Source organism: Lethenteron reissneri, unplaced genomic scaffold (assembly GCF_015708825.2).
Source record: "Lethenteron reissneri isolate LAM-NWPU_2019-01 unplaced genomic scaffold, ASM1570882v1 scaffold_1126, whole genome shotgun sequence".
NCBI lineage: Eukaryota > Metazoa > Chordata > Hyperoartia > Petromyzontiformes > Petromyzontidae > Lethenteron > Lethenteron reissneri.
Genome location: NW_026890812.1, coordinates 18,638 through 39,338, shown reverse-complemented (window position 1 = coordinate 39,338; position 20,701 = coordinate 18,638). Strand labels below are relative to the sequence as shown.

Here is a 20,701-nt window from a genome sequence, read left to right as displayed (position 1 = left end):
ATAATAAATCATTAATAGCGAAGCGTGGCCTCGCGTGATCTTGTCGAGCAGTGTGAGCGTGTGGGTGCGCTGTGCGCACAGTGGTTCGCCACGTGAGTGAGCGCTGCGCGGAGCTGAGCGCGCGGGTGAGCGTGTGTACGCAGTGGTTCTGTAGTGTTGCGGCTCGCCTCGGGGGAGCGCTGCGCAGAGCGGTGCGAGAGTGGGTGTCGCGTGTGTTCACCCTGTGTGTGATACAGGTGCGCGATCATAACGCGAGTATTCAGTGGTGAGTGAGTGCCGCGGGGAGCTGTGTGCGTGAGTGCGCATACGTTCGTTACGTGTCGGATACGGATGCGCATTGGTAACGTGGTTATTCGACGTGGAGGCGAGTGCCGCACAGGGCTATAGACGGGCACACGCTCGCAGTGTGCGAGAGCTGTACGTAGCGGTGTAAAGAGGGGGAGTGTGGCGTTTGATTGATGATGCTGTGCGCACGTATGCTCGCAGCGTGGGAGCGCGGCGCGAGGCTGTAGCAGTAGGGGCGTCGCGTTCGAATGCCGGCAAAACCGTAGCGGGTAATGGGGAGGTGGGGTAACCTAAACGGAATAGGGGATGCAGGCGGGAGGGACCCCGGGGGCCAACGGCCCCCACACTTACGACTGTGCAAATCTTTCGGTCGTTTTTTTAACCCACTTCCCGTGATCCAATCGAGCTGACATTTTGCACACAGACTTGTTGTGCGTGACAATTTTTTTTCGTGAAATTTTTTTTCCTAAATTTTCCACTTTTTAGGAAAAAAAATTTTCATATTTAATTTAAAATACCAATGTGATAAAAATGAAACTCTTACTCAAGAAAAACAGAAATGAATAATAAAATAAAACCGATGCCACGCATATAAAGGATTTTACGGGTTAATTTTTTTTATACCTATGTGGCTTTAGCGAAAGAAACAGAGTATTTATCAGCATATTTGCATTGTTGTTACTTAGATGGAACTGTGTGCTTGTGTGTGTGTACGCAACCAGCAACACGGTTTACCCACAGCAAGGAATTGTTGAGGTGTTTTTCTTTCTATTACGTGCTTTTGAGTTCTAAATAATGTATTTCCATGTTGTGTAACGTCAACTGATTTAAAGCTTTCGTGACTGCAGGGATTCATCTTCTTGGTTCTTTCGGTAAAGTCATCACGTAGAAGGAAAATAATAAAAATAAAACATAATAAAATAATTACTTTATTTAAAATAAAATAATTACTTTATTTTATGTTTTATTTTTATTATTTTATTATTTTCCTTCTACGTGATGACTTTACCGAAAGAACCAAGCAGAAAATAATTATTTTTGTAATAAAATAATTTTTTTTTTGTAATAATTTTTGTAATAATTATTTTTGTAATAAAATAATTATTTTATTGTTTTATTTTTATTATTTTATTAAATCATTTATTATGCTTTATTTTGATTACTTTATTACTTCCCTTCTACGTGACTTTACCGAAAGAACCAAGAAGATGAATCCCTGCAGTCACGAAAGAAGCTTTAAATCGATTCATTTTTATTTGATCATACGAATTGCATCCACCAGTTGTGACCTCACACGTCAAATGTGGCAGCACGTGCAACTGTAATTGTTGTTGTATCTCATACACACGACACCGCACGAGCTATACACACCCACACGCACGGGGAAGAGAGAGGCAGCATTATTAGATGAGAGGAAGTGATAATCAAGTCTTTGTGTGAACCGACTTCCGAGATGAACATTTCCATTTGGAATCACACGACGCAGCACACAAATCATTCACGCTGACACTAATGATCATCGAGCAGGCCATGCCGAGTTTCTCCATCGCCAGAGTGAGTCGTGCCCGGGGGTGATATTCGCAGGGACCCACACAAATGTGATTATTCCCTTGAGATCAGAATTATGAATTTTCAGCAATTTTATTTTTATAAAAATCACTGTAATCAATGTTTTACATCATGGGATGATGTAATATGAGAGTGCAGGGATTCATATTCTTGGTTCTTTCGGTAAAGTCGCATAGAAGGGAAACAATTAAATAATATTATTTCCCTTCTACGTGACTTTACCGAAAGAACCAAGAATATCTTATAGCAAGTTCTGCACGCAATAAGTTTAGTGACATACCGCATCGGAATGCAAAGTTACAAATAAGATGTATTATCAAAGATACTAAGAGGTTTGCATTTACAATTCGTGATGTCTATTGCAAGTGGCTGGCATGAAAGCAACATTCATTACAAAAAATAAATTGCAAAAGAGAAAACTTTTAGCATTTCACTTATAACGTTTTAATCAACAAACAACAATTCAGCTGAACATGAAACATCGTTTTTTCGTTCAAACTTTAAAACCGATAGCAGAAAAAACGCTAAAAAATGTGACATTTGTAAAACACTACATGTCAAATTCGAAAAAGGTTCATTAGCTGGCATAGCGAAATTAATCAATAATAAATTCCCGCTTGTCATTCACGCAGCATATTTGCAAAAACGACATTTTTACATAAAGGACTTAACAAATACCTTGCTAATATATTCACCACGAACTAGACAGCGGAATGTCAACGTTGAAAGAAGAAAAGGGGCTTAACCAATTGCGGTGCCAAAATACCCATCCCCCCAATGCCTTGACAAACTGCGTTTGCAATCCGCGGTATTTCACCGATTGTCGTGAGGTCTGCAAGCGAGCGGCGATCGTTGGCAACGTAAAGTTGGGCCACGTCGCTGGATTCCAGTTAAAACCCTCCGCTTGGTGAAACTGGCTTAGAATATAGAGAAAGAGTTCCTCCTGGTGGCGCGAAATCATCATCTTTAAATCGCGGGCCTTGGACTGGGAATGGCACCAACTTGTTTGAACCACCTCTCTAGGCAAGACTTGTGCTCTACCTTGAACACACGTCCAAGGCAGAGCACATTGAGATGATTGCAACATGTAAAATATTAATCTTAAACATTAGTAGTAATTGCAGATGTTCTCAATCTGCAAGGTGGCAAATTCAGCTGTGTCGCTGCAGACAACGTTAAAGTCTCGGCTTCTGAATGCGTGCAAAATAAGACTTTTGTTGTTTAGGATGTGAAAATTGCTGATGAAATGACAACGTATGTTAAGCTTTGATGTTTACTGTACATTTGTAGACTTTATTAAACACCTAAAGAGCATACTAAACTATAGATCAAAACTAATGAAAGTCCCAGGCATATGTTCAGCGTATGGCTTATAAAAACGGGAACATCTTGATTGCTGTCACATACGGAGAAGCATCACAACAGCATCCTCGGTAGATTCTGAGATGACATTATTTCAGCAGAGCTGCGAAAGGCATTCATTGTTTGGTTGAAATCCAGGTGAAGCATTATCCAAAATAGGAATTGACCAAAACTTCTATTTCCAAATCAAGGCCAAATAGAAAGTCCCCAACAACCACAATGACTTTCATGACTATTTATTTGACAGTCCAAACAAGTGAATATGCCCCGTGCTCAAACTAATTGTGGATGTCTTATCCACGTGGGTGGTTTTACAGCAAGTGGTCAAATTGCTACACGTCTTTCAAAGGCCGGTGCCGACATGAAAAACGTTTGCCACCTTCACGTCATTAACAGCTCCAAACACGAAGTCAGAACGCTTCATAATGCCGGTTTATTAAATGCAAAAACTATATTGTGGAACAACACAGTGGCCCTGTGACCAGGGTGGGTTTGAAGTCCATTCAAGGAGACAGACCGGTAAACTCATCTGGGAAGAGACAAATCAACAATTGCAATGATCAAAGCAGCGCTTACATTATATCCATACAAGTGTGTTGGTTAGTATATAGAATGTAAATGTGAGATGAGTGGCATGTTGGTAAATGGTGCTTAGGACACAATAAATATCAAGTTAAATTTCGATTTAAAACTTTCGTGACTGCAGGGATTCATCTTCTTGGTTCTTTCGGTAAAGTCATCACGTAGAAGGGAAGTAATAAAATAATAAAAATAAAAATAATAAAATAATTCTCACGACGTTTCGGCCACAACGCAAGCAGCCGTCCTCAGGTGGAGAACAGGTCTGTCGGGGAGACAGCGTCTGAATGAAACAGCACACGATATATGCTCCAAGCTCGTGTGCTGTTTCATTCAGACGCTGTCTCCCCGACAGACCTGGTTTTCACCTGAGGACGGCTGCTTGCGTTGTGGCCGAAACGTCGTGAGAATTATTTTATGTTTTATTTTTATTATTTTATTATTTCCCTTCTACGTGATGACTTTACCGAAAGAACCAAGAAGATGAAATATCAAGTTAACTGAACAGCCACTGCTAGCACTGAGTGGGGTGAAAATGGGGGTGAGGATTATTAGGATCAACCGCCATCGATTTTAAATATCCCTGCAGTCCAAAATCTTTACTCAAACTACAGTGAATCACGCGAGCAGGTCTTCATCATTCCCACGTTGACATGCACTTGCATAATGACGCGGCAGAGAGCGGATTGAACTTAGTGGCCTTACCTGATAACATTTAAAGTTTGATTCTAGATTGGAAGTTTTCGTGACTGCAAGGATCCATACTCTTTGGTTCTTTCGGTAAAGTGACGTGGGTAGAAAATAAAAATAATGATAAAATGTAAAATACAAATAAAATTAACTCAATTTTAGTTATTTTCATCTTTAAAATTTTAATAACTAAATTTTAGTTATTTTAATTTCACACTTAATTTTATTCTTATTTTCACCTACGTGACTTTACCGAAAGAACCAAAGAGTATTTAAAGTTTAGTATCGATTTTAGCAGCAGCCATAACACTCGTCAATTCACAAACTCGGAACTTAAGTAATCGCCAATCAACTGACTTTCACTGATTGCAGTTTGCTCTAATTGTATGCAAGCATCGCTGACTGTAACGAATGTTCCTTTTTTATTCCATTGTGTTAAATCACAAATGCGTAATGTATTTTAGTTGTAGACACTAATTGATACACTGATCGAGACATTTAAACCAATACACCGTTCAAAAGTAATGCAATGCTAAAACATGCATTTCGATTTAAAGCTTTCGTGACTGCAGGGATTCATCTTCTTGGTTCTGTCGGTAAAGTCATCACGTAGAAGGGAAATAATAAAATAATAAAAATAAAACATAATGAAATAATTCTCATGACGTTTCGGCCACAACGCAAGCAGCCGTCCTCAGGTGGAGAACAGGTCTGTCGAGAAGGCAGAGATTCTGAAGACGGCTGCTTGCGTTGTGGCCGAAACGTCGTGAGAATTATTTAATGTTTTATTTTTATTATTTTACTATTTCCCTTCTACGTGACTTTACCGAAAAAACCAAGAAGACGGATTGAACTTCTCACCACAATGCGTCGAGTTTACTGAAACCCATCTTTGCTTTGCATTTTGGAGAAGCCGTTACCGTGTTCTGGCGGAACTGCTGAAGGCTGCTGAAAGGCGGCTGCGATGGTCTTTGCGGAGACACTCTGGAAGTCGATGAGCAGATTGGTGTCTGCTACTCTGCGTCCCTGTTGAGGACACAAGGGAGAGACACATGGCTTTATTTTGGTGATTTCAAAAAGTGTACAGTATTGGTTTAGCCATGTTTGTTTGTTGTAGTACAGAGTTAGACTGATGGCCTTAATCTAAGTTGTCTTGTGGTTGTTGTTGTTGTTGTTTGACTTGCATCCCACTGGGATTTTTGCACACAGTGTCGGAGTACGGTGTATTTTCTGCAATATTTTGCTTTTGTTTCTTGGATTGCGTCCATAGGAAGAGTTTTTTGGGGGGTGAGATCGCATAAATATATCAATGTGTCGTTAAACCCGCCACCACCCCACACAGCCAACTAGTGAGGGTTGTCACGTAAACAGAACGTGGCAAATTAGTCACTAGTACAGCACTAGTGTGTAGTGTATAGTGTAGTGTATCGTGTAGTGTATCGTGTAGCAGTGTATAGTGTATAGTAGTGTATAGTGTAGTGTAAAGTCGTGTACAGTGTAGTGTATAGTAGTGTATAGTGTAGTATATAGTGTAGTGTATAGTAGTGTAGTGTATAGTAGTGTAGTGTATAGTAGTGTAGTGTATAGTAGTGTAGTGTATAGTGTAAGTGTATAGTAGTGTATAGTGTAGTGTATCGTGTAGCAGTGTATAGTGTAAGTGTATAGTAGTGTATAGTGTAGTGTATCGTGTAGCAGTGTATAGTGTAAGTGTATAGTAGTGATTCGTGTAGTTTATAGTAGTGTATAGTGTAGTGTATAGTGTCGTATATTAGTACAACACACCGGTGTGTTGGAGAGCCAAGCCACAACATCTACAATCTTGCGTCATGGAACACAAACGCTGGACATTGATTGAAAAACAGCAATTCTGTCTGTAACACTGGTCAACAACAATAAAAAATCAACTGGCCTGGACTTTTGCAGCTGTTTCAGACTAATTTCAGGGTGCTGATTCCAAATCTGATCTCAGATTTGCTCTATCACATCTCATTTCTCTGCTATCGGCATACCCCATTTTCATTGATTTTACCCGAAATTAACTCTGTCACTTATGATTGCAAGTTGTTGCGAGTCAGTGACTGCTTTAGTGTTAAAATAGGGTGCTGTATTTTTAGGTTAGTGTGTTTATAATATCATTTTATGTAGATATCCACATTTATTTAATATTTTTCTTCCGCATTTTTTATTGAAAATGCAATATTTGATATCTCAAAAACCTGACGTGATAAACAAAAACTGAATCCAGATTTGGAATCGGCACCCCAAAATTCCCTTGAAACCGTTGTAATACCTCATGCCAGACAAAGCGTGTTGACCAGTGTTATCAGAGGGTCTCATTCATCGCCGTTCACACCCCCCCTCGGTAGCGATGGGAGTTAAGCGTGTCCACGATCAGGACATCAACATGTCACAATGTTCATGATCGTCAGCAATCATCTACCTCCCCACGTCATCACCGTCCCTCATAATCCTGGATGTCATTCCATTGAAACGCCGCCCATTCCATCGCCACACTCATCCCTTGGCTACCACCCATTCTTGCAAGATGTCCTGCCCAAGATCAATTTTTAAATCCTTTATATTAAGTTCGCTTGCTTGCTTGCTTAGGACCGTGCAAATCTTTCGGTCGTTTTTTAACCCACTTCCCGTGATCCAATCGAGCTGACATTTTGCACACAGACTCGTTGTGCGTGACAATTAATGTTCGTGAAAATTATTTTTTCCAAATTTTTACACTTTTTAAAGAAAAAAAATTCATATTTAATTTAAAATACCAATGTGATAAAAATGAAACTCTTACTCAAGAAAAACAGAAATGAATAATAAAATAAAACCGATGCCACGCATATAAAGGATTTAGTGAAAAACTTTGTTTTTACGGGTTAATTTTTTTAATCCTTTATATTAAGTTCGCTTGCTTGCTTAGGACCGTGCAAATCTTTCGGTCGTTTTTTAACCCACTTCCCGTGATCCAATCGAGCTGACATTTTGCACACAGACTCGTTGTGCGAGACAATTAATGTTTGTGAAATTTTTTTTCCAAAATTTTACACTTTTTAGGAAAAAATATTATATTTAATTACCAATTGCTTAATGCTGCCATGCAATCATCTGACCCATAGGTGGCAGCCATCCCAAGCCAGAGGACGAGAGGACTCGAGCCGCCACGCATATAAAGGATTTATAGTGAAAAACTTTGTTTTTACGGGTTATACTTGTTATGAATGAAATCTGACGTTTATTCTCGGTGTTTGTTCCCTGATTTGGAATCAGCGCCCCGAAATTGACTTAAAACCGTTGTGCAGTGATCCCTCATTGATCGCGGTTAATGGGGACCGGAACCCCTCGCGATAGGTGACAATCCACGAAGTAGGATTGGCCCCCTAGGAATTTCCGTATATGTGTGTGTGGGTACCAGAATGTTTAAAATATGTATATTTATACTTTATATATTTTACTTAAATATATTTAATTATAAAACCTTAATATTATACATTCACTCTCTCTCTCATACGATACGTATTATGGTGTTCTACACTCACCAATGACAGTAGTATCTTGAGACTTGACTCCAGTAATGACGACGACGACAATGACAATGACGATGACGACGATGACAGACCTGTGCAGTTCGATGAATGTGATGATGAATGATGATGATGGTGTTACTGCACAGGTATAATAATGAGGCCTTTAAATCAGTTAGAAAAATCCGCGATGCACTGAGGCCGCGAAACTTGAACCGCGAAGTGGCGAGGGATCACTGTAATACCTTATGCCAGACAAAGTGTGTTGACCAGTGTGATTAACAGAGGCGCACGGTGACCGCAGATGCCATAGAGGCCCTTCCCTCGGCATCCACAAACGCACCTGCAGGGACCAGAGAGCTCTCTCAGCGGCCTCCTTGTCCGTGTAGTTGACAAACGCACACTTCCTGTCCACCAGTATTCGGATGCTGTGGATCTGTCCAAATCTGTACAAGTGACAAATCGATCGGGGCGATGTTGAGTTGAAGCTTTCGCGACCGCACGAATCCATTACTCTTTGGTTCTTTTGGTAAAGAATATGTATTGTGAATGCAGTCAATATTAGATGTTTGGAATAGTAACACACCGTATAGCCGCAAATACATACTTACGGGTGAAACAGCTTTTGAAGCATTTTTTCAGTAACAGCAGAAGTGATATTTCCCACCCATAAAGAGACATGCTTATACCTGAGAATAAAATAAAATACAAAATTTAAACTGCAGACGGACTAATAAAATGGTAAAGAGTCGTTAGATAACATAGCCAGCATGCTCACAAGTGCTTAATTTTCATTTTTTATATGCAAAAAATTAACCCGTAAAAACAAAGTTTTTCACTATAAATCCTTTATATGCGTGGCGGCTAGAGTCCTCTCATCCTCTGGCTTGAGATGGCTGCCACCTATGGGTCAGATGATTGCCTGCCACCATTAAGCAATTGGTAATTAAATATAAAAAAAATTCCCTAAAAAGTGGAAAATTTTGGAAAAATTTTTTCACGAAAATAAATTGTCACGCACAACGAGTCTGTGTGCAAAATGTCAGCCCGATTGGATCATGGGAAGTGGGTTAAAAAACGACCGAAATATTTGCACGGTCGTAAGCGCGCAAGCAAGCAAGCAAGTGAACTTAATATAAAGGATGATTTAAAAATGCCACCTTTGTACTATGGATCTTAACATTTGGAAAGTATCTCAATTGCACGCATATTAATAGTAGGGTTTTTCCCCTTTTTTCTGGCAACAAAACTGAAACCTTTCTACGAGGATTCATGTCTGCATTAACCACAATACTTGCAGTCAAAATGCAAACAAAAACACACTATGACAATATATTGGCATTGTACTTGAAGCTGATTGGTCCACATCAAAATATTTTTTTAGTTTTGTTGCCACAAAAAAGGTGAAAAATCCTATTATTATATTTCCGTACTGGCAAAGAAGGTCTAATGATGCACGCATATTGTGTTGCAAGTCTACCAGTAACATTATCAAGCAAAACCATGACATTACGCTACGGATTCAAGTGTCACAGCGATGGTGCGTTACTCACGAAGGTGGTGGAGGCACTGGAGAATTGCCCAAAGCACCACGTGAGTCTTGGCTCCTCTGTGCGGCGACATCTACAGCTTGTGTACATGCACAACGTGGTGCGGGCAACACACAAATAGGATGGCGTTTTAGATAAAGGATCCACGTAGTTGAACACGCCGGCTCTCGCGACCAATATCCTGCATAATAAAGGTTTTCTTTGGGTTAGATCGCATTCATATAAATGTGCCGTAAAACCAGACACCACCGGCCATTTAGTTAGGTTTGTCACTGTTCGTGGCGACTCGTTACTTGTACAGCACACAGGAAACCTGATGATGCGAGTGAGATGGTTCGATCGAGGCGCACACACTGAGCTGGAAAGACAGCTCTATTTATTTCTGAACAGAACGGTAACACGTTCACATGACACGTAGGGAGGTGACCACCAACCTAAGCTCACTCTACACTCGCTCATTCTCTCTGACAACACTGGCGTGTAGTGAAAGGTTTTTAGCCTTTCAACTGGTACAAAATCTGACACCTTTATACAAGGCATCATGTTTGCAATAACCACAACACAAGCAGTCAAAATGCAAACAACTCTGATGATGATGTGCACTGTCCTTGAAGTTGATTGGTCCACACCCAAGACGGCTTTCTTTAGAGCCTAGTCTCCATTGGTGTTGGACCAGATGACGCCAAAAGGCGCACAACTCAAAAACAGCGCACTATCAGAGTATTGAAAGCTTGGGGTAAGCATTTACACTATGAGACATCTCCTTTACCAGTGGCAAAATATAGTAGTAGATTTTTACCCTTTTAACTGGTACAAAATCTGACACCTTTATACAAGGCATCATGTTTGCAATAACCTCAACACAAGAAGTCAAAATGCAATTAAAAAGAAACAACTCTGATAATGATATGCACTGTCCTTGAAGTTGATTGGTCCACACCCGAGACAGCTTTTCTTAGAGCCTAGTCTCAATTGGTGTTGGACCAGACACCAATTTCTATAAATGTACCACAAAAAAAACTATTTATTTTTAAAGAATGAAATGCACATTCCATCTTATTACCAGTGCAATTCGTTTGGGAATTTCAATGCAAGTTCATGGGTAATAAGTTAGCAATTCCGAACGCATTTGTCCATTTGCATGTTTCCATACAAACATTTCTAGTGTAAGAGGCTCATTTATTGAAATGGATGTACAGCTTTCTAACACGATACGCACAATTATAAAAAACATTTCCTTCGACGTATATATTAGTTATACACAAGTTTACTTACTAGGCTGAGGACTTGGTGGTTTATCATTCTGTATCCCCACGTTGCCCACACCGGATGTTGACAAGGAACCTGAAACAGGAGTAGAAATCAGATACAGGATCAGTGTTCTCATTCCCAGAAGATTCACATTCTTTTGATAATCTCGAGAATAAACACCAGTTGCTTTACCGTTCCAAAATGGTGACAAACGTCGGTTTACTACCACCAAGTACAGCAAAGCAAGAACACATGTTTCATCCAGGCAGTAAGCAGAGGTCGCAACCGGGTACCCGATACCCGTACCCTACCCGAAACCCGGCTACCCGTACCCGGCCGGGTACGGGTAGCCGTTTGTGACCCTGGTGCGGCCGGGTACGGGTAAGGAATCAAAACCCATTTGCGACCTCTGGCAGTAAGAATACATGTTCTATCCAGGCAAGTAAGAATACACGTTTTTTTATCCAAGAAAATAAAACAAGTTTCATCCAGGAAAGCTTGGCCGAGTTAATAAACTTGTTGTTTTACAAAGGCGATACATTGGGGAAGCACGTGTTTTAAACACGTGCTAAGTGAATTGGGAGTATCTGTGAAAAGGAGGTCAACGTGAGGCGAGATCACACCAAAGTGAACACAAGTTCGTGAAACAAAAACATTCCTATACAGCTCATCGTCACACTCACCGAGTTGGGGAGATTGCCCATAACGTGCTGGGTATAACCAGATTGTGTTGCTTTAACATGTTGTAGCATTATATTCTTGGCTCTTTCGGTGAAGTCACGTAGAAGGGAAATAATAAAATATAAAACAATAAAACAAAGATGGACTCGTTCATCTGGCAAACTGCCAAATCGCTGTCTATGGTGCTGACGTTAAGAAAAATCGCCACTTTTTTCAAATTTTCTTGCTGTGGATTTCACAACTGATGGTGATTGCCTGTGTTGCAGTCGAAACGTCGTGAGAATATTTATTTTCTTGGTTCTTTCGGTAAAGTCATCACGTAGAAGGGAAGTAATAAAATAATAAAAATAAAACACAATAAAATAATTCTCACGACGTTTCGGCCACAACGCAAGCAGCCGTCCTCAGGTGAAGAACAGGTCTGTCGAGTAGACAGAGTCTGAAGTCTACTTGACAGACCTGTTCTCCACCTGAAGACGGCTGCTTGCGTTGTGGCCGAAACGTCGTGAGAATTATTTTATTAGTTTTATTTTTATTTTTTTATTACTTCCCTTCTACGTGATGACTTTACCGAAAGAACCAAGAAGATGAATCCCTGCAGTCACGAAAGCTTTAAATCGAAATGTATGATTTAGCATTGCATTACTTTTGAACGGTGTATTGGTTTAAATTTCTCGATTAGTGTATCAAATAGTGTCTACAACTAAAATACATTACACATTTGTGATTTAACACAATGGAATAAAAAAGGAACATTCGTTACAGTCAGCGATGCTTGCATGTAATTAGAGCAAACCGCAATCAGTGACAGTCAGCTGATTGGTGAGTACTTAAGTTCCGAGTTTGTGAATTGACGAGTGTTATGGCTGCTGCTAAAATCGATACTAACCTTTAAATACTCTTTGGTTCTTTCGGTAAAGTCACGTAGGTGAAAAAAAGAATAAAATTAAGATGTAAAATTAAAATAACTAAAGTTTAGTTATTTTAATTTTAAAGATGAAAATAACTAAAATTGAGTTAATTTCATTTGTATTTTAAATTTTATCATTATTTTTATTTTCTACCTACGTGACTTTTCCGAAAGAACCAAAGAGTATGGATCCTTGCAGTCACGAAAACTTCCAATCTAGAATCAAACTTTAAATGTTATCAGGTAAGGCCACTAAGCTAAACATCTCTTTTTCAGATGACAACTGGCCACAAATGAAGCTCAATGAAGTGACTTGTGGAAATTTATAGCAAATACTCTAAACACGCATGCTTCTAAATGTGAAGGGGAAAACCATGGACAGAGCACGCAAGCTCCCAATACACAGCAGCAGGCGTCAGGGTTGGGATGGAACCCACGACCTCCTGTATGCCAGGCGAGGTAGTTAACATCTCACAGAACCCACGACCTCCTGTATACCAGGCGAGGTAGTTAACATCTCACAGAACCCACGACCTCCTGTATACCAGGCGAGGTAGTTAACATCTCACAGAACCCACGACCTCCTGTATGCCAGGCGAGGTAGTTAACATCTCACAGAACCCACGACCTCCTGTATACCAGGCGAGCTAGTTAACATCTCACAGAACCCAGGACCTCCTGTATGCCAGGCGAGGTAGTTAACATCTCACAGAACCCACGACCTCCTGTATACCAGGCAAGGTAGTTAACATCTCACAGAACCCACGACCTCCTGTATACCAGGCGAGCTAGTTAACATCTCACAGAACCCACGACCTCCTGTATACCAGGCGAGGTAGTTAACATCTCACAGAACCCACGACCTCCTGTATACCAGGCGAGGTAGTTAACATCTTGCTACCACCGTGGCGAGATCGCTGTGCAGAGCTGTAGTATCCATCCACATCAAGCATCCACGCTAAGCAAAGCTCATCGTAGGGATTAGGACAATTATGGCAACAAACACGGCATTTCAAAAATACAAGCTTTGCAATAAGCACCTGTGTTTCGAAGCAGTGCTTCTGAAGCGGCGTACACCGTGTCGTACTCCAAGATTGCAGCCTCCGACTGCTGCTGTGGAAAGCCCATCTCCTACAAAAGCGCAGAGAAACATCGGCAAACCAGATGTGTATTCTAGGTAAAATAATAATAAAATAATATTAGTATTAAACAATATTATATTAAACAATAAAACAATATTATTTTATTATTTCCCTTCTACGTGACTTTACCGAAACAACCAACAATATGAATCCCTGCAGTCACGAAAGCTTTAAATCTAACCGGTTTTCACATACGACGGTGCTAACTTATTAATTCCACGCATGCGAGATGGCAATTGGCACTCTGCAAGCGATCATGAATTTGGCACGAGGCCAAAATGTCCATTTCGCTCAAGGTCAAAGGGCAACATTACCATTTATCAGAGGTCGCAACCGGGTACCCGATACCCGTATCGGGTAGGGTACGGGTACGGGTAGCCGTTTGCGACCCTGGTGCGGCCGGGTACGGGTAGGCCGTGAGTCACTGGTGAGTCACCGTTCGTCACTCATTTCGGGTAGGGTACGGGTACGGGTAGGGAACGGGTACCCATTTGCGACCCTGGTGCGGCCGGGTACGGGTATGGGTAAGGAATCAAAACCCGTTAGCGACCTCTGCCATATATACATTCTCATTAAAGTTCCGCACGACTTTATCAGCTGTGAAAATCACTTTACATGAATACACACACGAGCTGTACTACCTGGCTTCACCCAGTGGCGATGTTCACACACCGCACCAGTTACTCGTTTGAGGCTGAGTCGACCTAGGGGAGGCCCAGGAGCGGTTGAAATAATCGTCACCGGCGGTGGCCGTGAGCGGGAATCGAACTCGGGACGCCGCGTTCATAGCGTGGCACGCTAACCACTACACTACATTGCGTTACGCTTCCACATGCGCGGGTCACGTGACAGATTTTACGTCACAGCTCACTTGCCGTGCAAAAAATAAATGCATTATTGAGCTCCCCCCCCCCAAAAAAAGTGTATTTTTATAATGCCTGCATGGTGTACAGTCTGGAAAGTAGCCACATGGCTAATTTCCAGTTTGTTGCATGTCGGGAAGTACGCTAAACATTTTGAACAAACACACACAATTACAACTTTGCCTTTGATATAGATGGAGATTACGTTTGCACTCAATTACCTTGTGAAAAATTGTCCGAAGTCATTTGCTTATGCCTCAACTTAAAGACACTCCAATATGCACACACAATGTATGACACTGGTGCACCGGCTTACCACAAGGAGAAGTGTTCGCACTTTCCTAAGCTCTTGTTTTGCTTCTTCAGAAGACACATTTAAAGAAATCAGCTGACATAACGCACTTTCTGCCTCTCTGTAACGCTGTCAAATTAACAAACACAACACGTGTTTAGTCAGAAACTTACATGCGCAATGGAAGGTCAGTAGGCATGTAACAATTAAATAAATGCATGCATACAACAATTGATGGACTTATTTGAATGCACACAGTACAAGACAGAACATGAGAAAATCCAAAGGAGAAATAAAGTAATTTTATCCTTGAATTGAATTGCAACACCTGTTCCTGACGATTCATATAATGGTGGGGGGGGGTGAGTAACTCCACGACTTACTGAGCAATTGAAACGGACAATTTGAACAAAGCCAAATACTCCACAGGCTGTTTTTCTTCTGCAGGGTCGAGAGAAAGTGTGAACCCCTTCGGATTTTCACATCTTTTACATATTTCAAACCTAAAATGTTATTAGATCTTAATCTAAGTCCTAATAATAACAACGATAACACGATTAAACAAATGAAACATAAAACGTGATATTTGTTTTCGATTTAAAGCTTTCGTGACTGCAGGGATTCCTCTTCTTGGTTCTTTCGGTAAAGTCACGTAGAAGGGAAGTAATAAAATAATAAAAATAAAACATAATAAAATAATTCTCACGACGTTTCGGCCACAACGCAAGCATTTTAAGTTAAATATGAAAAAAAAATTTCCTACAAAGTGTAAAGTTATGGAAAATTTTTTTCACGAAAATAAATTGTCACGCACAACGAGTCTGTGTGCAAAATATCAGCTTGATTGGATCACGGGAAGTGGGTTAAAAAACGACCGAAAGATTTGCACGGTCGTAAGCGCGCAAGCAAGCAAGCGAACTTAATATAAAGGATTTTAAAATAAATATTAACTTGATAAACGAGCGACGTCTTGCAATACGAGCAGTACATATAGTATACGCTTTGTCACGTGATCACGACTGATAAACAACGAGTGCTTTGATATACGAGTGCTTTGGATTACAAACGATTTATGCTCGCAATCCAAGGTTTTACTGTAATTAGTCCTTTATCTTTAAAAAACCAGTCAACGGTGTAATGCAAATTGCACGTGAACTGTCAAAGATTGCAAACACAGCAGCCTTACCTTCAGTCCAATGCAAGCCCGCGCTTGTCTGAAGTATCCCCGGGGCCATGTTGGGTTTAGATATATAGCGATCTCCGCATCGAACAAGGCATCAGTGTACAATCCAAGATGTTCCAAACAAAATGACCGATTTCCATAAAATCTGGTGAATAATGACACAGATGAGAAATCAAATCCAATTGACAGACCATCTTTAGAATTCGATTGCTCCGAATTGAACTAGGCCATGTGGATAAGACACTCTTGAAATCACACTGAACGTTGACGGAAAAAATGTCTGCGTCTGATTGGAAACATGTAGGTAACAGATCAACACGTTAAAAAATTAACCCGTAAAAACAAAGTTTTTCACTATAAATCCTTTATACGCGTGGCATCGGTTTTATTTTATTATTCATTTCTGTTATTCTTGAGTAAGAGTTCCATTTTTATCACATTGCTATTTTAAATTAAATATGAAATTTTTTTTTCCTAAAAAGTAGCAAATTTTGGAAAAAAAATTTTCACGAAAATAAATTGTCACGCACAACGAGTCTGTGTGCAAAATGTCAGCTCGATTGGCTCACGGGAAGTGGGTTAAAAAACGACCGAAAAATGTGCACGGTCGTAAGCGCGCAAGCAAGCAAGCGAGTGAACTTAATATAAAGGATTTAAAAATGTCTGCATCTGATTGGAAACATGTAGGTAACAGATCAACACGTTAAAAAGTTACACGTTGACAAGGTTGTTATCCGTCTTTGTGGAAGAGGTACGCAGATGACACATTCGTCATCTGGCCACATGGCCTACCAGCTCTGAACCAATTCCTCAACCACATTAATTACATACACCCAGCCATCACATTCACCATTGAGGTGGAAAAGTATGGCAAGTTACCATTCTTGGATGTATATTCTTAGGTTTTTTACCTACGTGACTTTACCGAAAAAACATAAGAATATGAATCCTTGCAGTCACGAAAGCTTCAAATCTAGAATTCTTGGATGTTTTAATCGAAAAGAGAACTGATGGCTCAATGGGACACCCTGTCTACAGCAAAGCCGCCCATACGGATGCTTATCTAAAACCTGACTCCCACCACCATCCATCCCAAAAGAATTCCCTTATCAAAACGCTACACCATAGAGCTCCATGTATCTCCGACCATCATCACCGAGCCAGTGAACTTTATCACGTACACCAAGCTCTCAAGCTGAATGAATATTCGGACCACACAATCCGTAAAGCGTTCACCCCAAACGTTGGGAAAGAACCATCAAAACCATCACCTTGCCATACATAGCAGGGGTCACCAAAATATTTCCTAAATCTTGAGCAAACACAAGATCCAGGCTCCATTTAACTCTACGTCAAATTCGTAATCTGATCCCATCTGTGAAGGATATGCAGTAATTCTAGATTTGAAGCTTTCGTGACTGCAAGGATTCATATTCTTAGGTTTTTTCGGTAAAGTCACCATGTAGGTAAAAACATTAAAATTAATAAAATTAAAATAAAATAAAAATCACGACGTTTCGGAGGCAACACATCTACTTGATACAGCTGTCGTGGCTGTGACGGTTCCACCTGAAGACGGAAGCTTGTGTTGCCTCCGAAACGTCGTGATTTTTATTTTATTTTACTTTTATTAATTTTAATGTTTTTACCTACCTGGTGACTTTACCGAAAAAACCTAAGAATATGGATATGCAGTACCCTGGCGTCTCGGACCGTGTCCGTGAGCATGAGGCGGATCTGAAACACGGCAGGACCAACGCGTCGGCCGTGGCTGATCATTGTTTCAATGCGGTGGGCTCACACGATTTCTCTAAGATGAAGGTACTTTGTACGCGCACTGGCTATCAACAAAGATTTGTTCATGAAGCCATCCATATATACAGACACAGTTTCAACCGAGAGGATGGGTACAAACTCGGCAATCATTGGAAAGACGTCATCAAGCAGTTTAAGTCGTAACTCGCTGTGATGTTCCCATCCTGCCAACTTTATCACGCAACATTTTGCCTTTAGAATGCATTATGCCTGTCACACACACACACGACGTTGAACTGCCAAGCTACTTTCCATCAACTCAAATTGGCTGTATAGAAGTGTTTAATGCTCATGGAATGTTAATATTAGTATTCAAATTTTGCTTTAAAAATTGTCAAGTTACACTATGAGATTCATAATCAACGTTGTTGGGTTTAGATGGCGTTATTTATAAATGTGTCGTAACCCTCCACCACCCGACACGGCCAATCAGCAAAAAAGTGTCACGTTGACAAAAGACAAATAGTTCACTGCTTTAGCCCACCGGTGTGTTGAAGCGTGAAGCCACAACATTTACAAGTTTTGAGTAGCACGACGTTTCGCTGGTAATTGCATCCAGCATCATCGGGCAATTCGCCAGAATGGTGAGGCTCTGCTGTGTCTCCCATTCTTATATAGAGCAGCAGCAGCAGGATGACGTCATCATTAACTCATCAACTCATTGATTATGAATAATATTGGTCGCGAAAGCCTACGTGTTAAACTACACTACGGGAGTTGACTTACCGATGATCTCGCGGACATAAGCTAATTGCTTCGGTAAACTTGTCAATGGCTTCTGCATAACTCTGTGTTCTGACCAAGCGATTACCTTGTACTGTTTTGGAACAAGAAGAAGTTGCAAGTTAACATTTGTAGGCCATAAGTAGTACTAATCACATACATGCATTTCCCTTATCCCTCTCCCTTTGATGCTGCTAATCCTGCATAATGCACGGGCATAAGTAGTACTAATCACATTCCTGCATTTCCCATAAATATGCTAAATTCCTCTTGATATGCAAATTATTTTGTCAAGGCGCCCTTTCCCCCCCTTCCAACCCAGATTATATAGATGCTCCAAGCTCGTGTGCTGTTTCATTCAGACGCTGTCTCCCCGACAGACCTGGTTTTCACCTGAGGACGGCTACTTGCGTTGTGGCCGAAACGTCGTGAGAATTATTTTATTATGTTTTATTTTTATTATTTTATTACTTCCCTTCTACGTGATGACTTTACCGAAAGAACCAAGAAGATTTGTAGGCCACTTGACAATATAAAAAATAAATGTTGACCACACGATCTGCGTGCTATGGACACAATAAATAACGCAATGTAACCCTTTCCCATGACGGCATGTCTCTCGCCCTGAAGACTTAACGAGGCACCTGGCACATGGTTTGGCACCATCCATCATAGTGCGGTCGTGTTGCGGTGAGGATGCCTTTCAAAAGAACGGCGCTACGCCTCTCTAAATAACATTAATGCGAGCCGCTTGCAACTTGCACATGTCTCTATTATTTTATTTGTTCCCTTCTACGTGACTTTACCGAAAGAACCAAGAATATAGATCAACCTTGATAATTGGTTTGATACCCTTTTATCTGGCAACAAAACTGACACCTTTTTGTACAAGGAGTCGTGTTTGCATGGAACACAATACCTGCAGTCGTAATGCAAACAAAAAACACAACTCTGATAATGTATGCACTGTCCTTGAAGTTGATTGGTCCACACCCGAGACAGCTTTCCTTAGAGCCTAGTCTCACATGGGTTGGACCAGATGACGCCAAAAAGCTCTAAGGAAAGCTGTCTCGGGTGTGGACCAATCAACTTCAAGGACAGTGCACATTATCAGAGTTATGTTTTTTGTTTGCATTATGACTGCAGGTATTGTGGTCTATGCAAACATGACTCCTTGTTAAAAGAAAAAGTGTCAGTTTTGTTGCCAGATAGAAGGGTAAAAAACCAATTATCACGTTTTTTACTGGCAAATGAGGTTCCAATGGTGTAGATGAACCTTACTTGCAATCTTTATGCTGCGTCGAGTTAACGTGTCAAGACGTGGTTCCTGGGGTACAGCGCTGGCGGGAGCCTACGGGGAGAGCAAGCGGTGCAGTTAGCGCAGCTCGCTCAGGATGACAACAACAGACGAAGTTGCTTCTAGATTTAAAGCTTTCGTGACTGCAAGCATTCATATTCTTAGGTTTTTTCGGTAAAGTCACCATGTAGGTAAAAACACAAAAATTAATAAAATAAAAATAAAATAAAAATCACGTTTCGGAGGCAACACATCTACTTGATACGGCTGTCGTGGCTGTGACGGTTCCACCTGAAGACGGAAGCTTGTGTTGCCTCCGAAACGTCGTGATTTTTATTTTATTTTTATTAATTTTAATGTTTTTACCTACCTGGTGACTTTACCGAAAAAACCTAAGAATAAGACGAGGTTGCATTACGCACAAGATTAGATTAAGAAGCACACGTCATTGACAGAAAGAGCGAGTGGGAAAATAACACCGACCAAATAATACGCAGTGTAATCGTGGGATGGACAGACATTTCTGGGTGATTATAGTCGGTAATTTGCTTGTTTGAAAAGCTGCTTGTCGGCATTGATCAATAACGTGAAGAGGACAACGGAGGCTTTGAAGTTGTGAACCTGATCTCATTCTTATACGACCTTGTAGACATTTGTGTTGGTGACTCATGGTGACGTCACTCCACATGGCCCCGCCCCCACGTGACGTCACTCCACATGGACACCCCCTCCGCCCCCATTCACGATAATTAGCGGCTAGCGCCACATCAACTCCATTGGGCTGTAACGGCGTTAGACAAACGCACCTCTCCGTCGTCGTCTTCCGGCTTCTCGTGCCGCTCTTTCCTTCCTCTCTCTTGCCGCTTTCTCTCCCTCCGCCTCTGCGGACAGTCGACAAGTTTTTACGTGAAAAAAATAACGGCGCCCGTTTATGTAAACAGGTCCCTGCGGGGTGGGCTGGTAGGAGCGAACAAATGAATGT

The 20,701-nt window shown here is 40.9% G+C and overlaps 1 protein-coding gene across 3 annotated transcripts; it reads right to left on the bottom strand.

The window, feature by feature from the left end:
* Positions 1-3,506: 3,506 nt before the first annotated feature.
* Positions 3,507-16,017, bottom strand: LOC133361517 (uncharacterized). 3 transcript variants are annotated; one of them, XM_061580436.1, is made up of 9 exons: positions 15,888-16,017; positions 14,726-14,830; positions 13,445-13,535; positions 10,838-10,906; positions 9,566-9,641; positions 8,624-8,701; positions 8,356-8,458; positions 5,406-5,511; positions 3,507-3,745 (listed from the first exon to the last, which is right to left on the bottom strand). In XM_061580436.1, exons 3-9 carry the CDS (start codon positions 13,530-13,532, stop codon positions 3,720-3,722), a joined length of 546 nt encoding a protein of 181 aa, XP_061436420.1. In that variant the 5' UTR covers positions 13,533-13,535; positions 14,726-14,830; positions 15,888-16,017; the 3' UTR covers positions 3,507-3,719. The 3 variants fall into 3 exon arrangements, with proteins under 3 accessions (XP_061436420.1, XP_061436421.1, XP_061436422.1); XM_061580437.1 differs by having other exon boundaries at positions 9,566-9,635; XM_061580438.1 differs by lacking the exon at positions 8,624-8,701.
* Between the last annotated feature and the right edge of the window lie 4,684 nt (positions 16,018-20,701).